Genomic DNA, 6,000 nt, shown 5'->3' on the forward strand with positions numbered 1-6,000 from the left:
TATTTGTGTGCCTCGTAATCTTAGGCTAGATACCAGACATCATAGTTTAGCCTTGCTGGGTGCCAGCTAGTTTCTCATTCCTGCAAAGTTATGCAGAGTGCTGCTCTGGGTAGCAGCTAGGTTGATTAGGAACAGATCAATCCTTTGGAATCTAGTTCTTATGAGTTGTTGGTTATCTGCAGTCGAGCTCAGTCTAGGGCTGAACCCCTGCTGAAGTCAGACCTTTCTCCAGCCATTGCCTGTGGGTGCGTTTTCCAGATGGCTGTGTGAGCACTGGATATGGTTTCCTGCCATGTCTCAGATTGTTCTCTTTTTATTTTTTATTTTTTAAATTTTAAAAATATTTATTATTTTTATTTTATGTGTATGAGTGTATTTCCTGCATGTATGTGAGTGCACCCATGTCGTGTGATGCTACAAAGGTCAGAAGAGGGCTTCGGATTCCCCTGGAACTGGAGTTACAGACAGTCTGTAGCCACCATGTGGGTGCTGGGAATCGAACCCAGGTCCTCTGCAAGAGCAGTCAGTGCTCTTAACCGTTCAGCCATCTCTCCAGCCCCAGATTGTTCTTTTTTTTAAAAAAAAAAAATATTGTTATGTGTGTGTGCAGAGTGCATGTGGAGGTCAGAGGACAAGGTTCAGGAACTGGTTCTCTTTCTCCTGTGGGTTCCAGGGGTCAAACTCAGACCAGCAGGCTTGCACAGCAGGAACTCTTACTCGCTAGCCCTCTCAGGTGGCTCTTTCCAGTCCAGTCTTTTCCTCTCACACACATGCTGATGATTCTCAGCTAGACACTTAAGGGGGATTTTTCCATGACAGGGCTGGTCTCAACAGCAGTGAGCTGGGCTATGCGTCATATTTTCTTTCCTTTTTTATAGATTTATTTATTTGTGTGTGCTTCTGTGTTAGTGTGTGCACACATGGGGCAAGGATGGTGTGTGTCCTTTGTGTACATGGAGGCCAGAAAAGGACACTAGATCCCTTGGACAGGACTTGGTCAAGGCCTGGCTTGCTCTGTGGTGCTGTGGGCCCAAGTCTGGTCCTCCTGATTATGAAGCCTGTGCACTTAATTCCTGCTCCTCTTTTTGTTTCTTGAGACAAGATCTAGCTAAGTGGCCCAGGCTTGCCTTGAACATGTGATCCTCATGTTAGCCTTGCAGGCCGTAGAACTACACATGTGTGCTGCCAAGCCTGGCTCCACTTGGCAAGCCTTCGGTGGCGTGTGCATTGAAGGCCAAGTTCCCAGATAATGTTTTGGCTTTTTTGCTTGGGTTTTGATATGCAGTGATCTTATGTTTACACTTAGTTTATATTTTTAGGATTTGTTTTCTCTTTTAGCTAAATAATGGGAAAATATTGTTTTAATCACCTTTCCGTCATCATCATAAAACACTGAAGACAATTAACTTAGAAAGCGTTTATTTTGCTCCATAGTTCTGCCGCCCTGTCTGCTACATGATTTTCTCTGAGTGCCAGGGGAAGCAGTGACGCTCTGTGCTCTGCTGCAGGTGCCGTTGTAACCATCACCACACCCGTGAACATGAACGTGGACAGCCTTCAGTCACTGTCTTCAGACGGGGCCACCCTGGCTGTACAGCAGGTCATGATGGCAGGTCAGAGCGAAGATGAGTCCGTGGACAGCACAGAAGATGATGGGGGTGCGCTGGCCCCCACGCACATCGGGGGGCTGGTCCTGGAGAACAGCGACTCTCTGCAGTAGGGTGGCGGCGGCAGGGGCCAGGCAGAGCCGGCACACCTGACTTGATTGTTTGCACAGCAAACATTTTACAGTTTCATTTCTAATATGTTTTCTATGTAGATATAGAAGAGTGCACTTTTGTATTTCATAGTGAGCTACAGAGCGTCCTTGCTGGTGCAGCAACTTTCAGATGTACCTGTGTGGGTTTTTAATGCTAGAAACGTGATGGATGGCCCTGCCCCTGAGCCCCTCCTCAGATTAAGGAACAGTGCTGCCATTTTCTAAAAATTACGCAGTTACAATTTAGCTCTGTGGTTTACAGCAGGTCTTGGGGGCTGCTGTTGGTGTTGCCCACAGGTCCAAAAGACGCTCTGTAGCCAGAGCTGCCGTGTGCAGGGACAATGGCCCGAGATGGGCCATGTTTCAGTTACTAGGCACGGCTGGTGACCACAACACACTTCAGTTCTCGTGTGGGCAGCCTATTTCATTTGCTGTATAGAAAAAGAAACTCCTATTTTTACCTTGCTGTGATTATTGGATAAAAAGCTATTTTTATAAATTAGTTATGAATTGGATTATGACTATATTGAAGATAAAATTTCTAGAGAAGGAACAGCACATGCTTGTCTTATGATTTGGAATATTCTGGAATGCCTAAATTGAATGTTGTGCCCACAGTTGACCATCCTGGCGTGTCTTCTGCTCCCAGGGAGGAGGTTTACCTTAACTGCTAAAAGGAGACAATTGTTGAATGAACTTCTGATATCTCCAATTTTTGGTCTCTATGTAATGCTCAGATGGCATTTTCTACTGATCTGATGTGCTCAGTAGGGTGGACAGTGAGTGAGAGAAGCAGTGGTCCGCAGGGAGTCACAGTGCTCCCATGCCGGCCCAGCCTCATTCAGACCTGACTGCAGTTACATGGCTATCACCATGTAGTAACTGGGTATTATTTTAGACTTTTTCTTTTAGTCAAAAACATGTTAAACATAGAATGTTTATTATAAACTAATTTAAAATATGCTCTACCCCACTGGCTCAGAGCTGGGGTAAACTGCAAATATCCGAACTGTCTTATATAATGGGCAGACACCTGGACGTTACGGTGATGGAAGGTATTGTGACAGGCTTTGTCAGCTCACACGTGTGCCGTGGCTCTCTTGCTGTCACATGCTCTTGTTGCATGCTGTTGCTTCGGTTTCCAGTGTCCTTCCTTTCCAGTTACCACATGAGAATTGGAGTAATTGGGGGACTTCATTTCCTGGTAATAAGATGCCCCAGAACAGTAGGCTGAGGTTTGAGGGTTTGGGTTTTGATTTAGTTTGGTTTACTTAGGAGTGAGGCCTTTTCTCAGAAAATATGCTTCATGTGGAGCACCATCTGTGTCATGTCAGATGGGTGCCCAGGCCTTCCTGCCGACATAGGACAGCTGTGAGGTCAGCAAGGATGCCAGGTCTTGTGATCGAGCGGTGGTGACTGGTCATGGACCAAGGTTACATGGGGGACATCGTTAGCTAGTTCATACTTTTGCCTGGAACTGACTCCACCCCCCACCCCCTCCCCAAATGTCTTGGTTTCATTCAGTTGTGGGGAGCATGCCCTGGACAACAACACGGTTAACAAGAAGCACAGGAGGTTCCTTTCCAGGGAGTGCAGGAGCTTCCACCTCTAGGAAAACATGTCAGTACGTCTTCTGAGGTGAGAGTAACATTTTAAGCAGCCTTCACACTCCTTACTTACAAATTGCTTTTAATATTTTAATCAGATGTACAAAAGCCCGAAAGACTGTTTGCCTCTGTGGCACACCAGCTTTGTTGGGCTCCTTAGATCTTGACCCTGTGGAGCAATCAGTGCCCCCTTCCAGCCTGTCTTCCTCTTCAGCATAGCTGAACATTCACATAGTGTGAACTCCCAGAGAATGCCTTTCTCCTGTGGGAAGCGTGGTACCGTGTCGCAGTTTGTGTGCTGGCTCATAGTGCCTGGGGCTGCCGTAGCTGGATCTGAGCACCTGGGGATTGATGCAGCATGTGATTTTCCATTGAAATTAGTTTTCAAGCCCTGTGCCCTCAACTCTTACCTGCTAAACTAAAAGGAGTGGTATAAAGATCGTACAGAAATCTGAGCACAATAGCACACTCCTGTAATCCCAGCACTCAGGAACGTTAACTCACAGGCTAAAGGCCAGCCTGGGTGACATAACCTGACCCTGCCTTTTTAAAAAAACATGGCAAAAAAGTGGCACGGGGCATAGCCTGGGTTTCCTTCCACTTCTCCATGAGTAACTGAGATGCTTTTAAATAACTCCCATGAGGCAAGCTGTTTTGGTTCATGGAATCCCTGCCTAGCACATTTGTTATCAGTTGCACCTTAAAGAACCCAGCTTGCTGGGTACGGTGGCATATGCCTATAATCCAAGCACTTGGGAGGCTGAGGCAGGAGAATTGCTGTGAGGTTGCAGTCAGCCTTTGGTGCAACTTGAAAAACCAAAACCCAGAAACCCCTGCTTTCCATTCCTTGTCCTAGGGAGAAAATCCAAAACAGCCCTTAGCACCTGTTTGAACGGTCACGCCCCACCCTTCTTGAGTTCCTCCCTAACCTTGGAGCCTTTTGAATGTGTTCTGAGACCTGCAGTCAACCCATGTCATTCCTGCTGTCCAGCTGCCTAGCAGAAGCCTAGCCTGGCTGGCCTACCCAGCTGAGGGGCTCAACTTTTAGCTTCTTGAGTCCAGATTGTCTAAACACACAGAGGTGCAGATGCAGATGGTCCTTCTAGCTAGGGCTGCTGGCCCCTGTGTAGCCTGCTGAGTGGCAGGGCACCCACATGGGCAGCAGCGCACCTGCGTGGGCAGCAGGACGTGCTCCTCTCTGCACAGCTCCGGGGCACTGGCAGGGGCGTTGCCCATCCCAAAGGCCACCTCTGGCAGGCAGAGAACTCAGAGGTCTGCCTTTTTTAGTTACCGTCTTTGAAACTGACAATCTTTAAAATGTGAATACTGTAACAATATGTTTTCTTGGATTGTTGTCTTTAAGAGGATTTTTGTGAAGCAATTGATTTATCAAAGCAAAAAAATTAAAAATAGAAACACGCCTTACGGTGTTTTATTTTACACATGAATACTGACACACGGGGCTCCTAAGGACAGGCCTGTGTACCCTAAAGGTCAGACACCCTGCTGACTGCTTACCCGTGCTCCCACTTTCCAGTCTTCAGTCATTTTTCAGCTGAAAATTGGTAACAGGTTTTTCACGGTTATAGTTTTCCATAAATCAGATTATTTGACAGTAACAAGAAGAAAGAGACTCGTTAGTAAGGCAACGTGACCTTCCGCAGTCCATGTTGTAGGGTGTCCCTGGAAGTCAGCTCCTGGGCATGTTCCAGGTGCATTGGAACAGTTGTCCAGGTGTTGCAAGTGCCCAGCAACCACTTGTGCTTCTTGGAGTTACCTGTCAGCAGATTGAAGGGGACTTCAGGCTCATCCTCGGCTCCATAGTAAGTTCAAGACCAGCCTGGGATACATGGGACCTTATCTAAAATGAAAATAAAAAGCTGGACGTGGTGGTGTACGCTTTTAGTCCCAGCACTTGGGAGGCAGAGGCAGGCAGATCTCTGTGCATTCAAGGCCAGGCTGGTCTACATAGCAAGTTCCAGGTCAGCTGGGGCTACAGGGAGACCCTGTCTCAAAAAGCCTGAAAAATAAGTAAAAAATAAAAGGACATCCAGAATTGGGACTCCTGGTGGACAGAGTGGGAGCCAGGAGAACTTTATCTCAGGAAGTACTTGAGGGACTTTCAGAAGGTGGAGCTACGTACTTCCTGAGCGCCTAGAGGTCCAAGGGAATGAGACCCCAGGTCCCAGGCTCACTAGGCCAAAAGCCCTCTTTTGTGAGAAGGGAGAATTTGGTTCATAAGCTTCATTCAGGCTCTAAAGTGAGGTTTGTTGATAACAAGATTGCACACACCTGTCTAGACGGAGACCCGCAGAGGACAGAGGAATGCTGTGCCAGCAAATACTGCAGATAGGCAGTGTGTGGGGGTTAAATTCTAGAGTTGTGCATTTTGTTGATTTGTACAAATACCTTAATGTTGTTGAAACCCAAGCCTTTCTATGGAACTGTGTACTAGTTACTTCTCTGCTGCTGCGATAAAATACCATGACCAAGGCAACTTATAGAGGAAGAGATTATTTGGCTTACAGTTCTAGAGGGAGGGTCCGTCATGGTGGGCAGCATAGGGGCAGACATGGCCAGAGCATCTTCAAGCACATGCAGGAAGCACAGAGAGCCAGAATGGAGTGGGCAAGC

At 47.1% G+C, this 6,000-nt stretch overlaps 1 protein-coding gene across 2 annotated transcripts in view; it reads left to right on the top strand.

Moving 5' to 3' along the window:
- Positions 1-4,776, top strand: part of Pknox1 (PBX/knotted 1 homeobox 1) — a 47,901-nt gene extending 43,125 nt beyond the window's left edge. For both annotated transcript variants that reach the window (XM_008827372.3, XM_017796707.2), the window contains exon 12: positions 1,509-4,776. In XM_008827372.3, coding sequence (XP_008825594.1) covers positions 1,509-1,720 — 212 coding nt within the window. In that variant the 3' untranslated portion in view covers positions 1,721-4,776. The remainder of the gene's footprint in view (positions 1-1,508) is intronic.
- The last annotated feature ends 1,224 nt before the right edge of the window (positions 4,777-6,000 follow it).

This window comes from Nannospalax galili, unplaced genomic scaffold (assembly GCF_000622305.1).
Source record: "Nannospalax galili isolate Female #2095 unplaced genomic scaffold, S.galili_v1.0 scaffold652, whole genome shotgun sequence".
NCBI classification, from domain to species: domain Eukaryota; kingdom Metazoa; phylum Chordata; class Mammalia; order Rodentia; family Spalacidae; genus Nannospalax; species Nannospalax galili.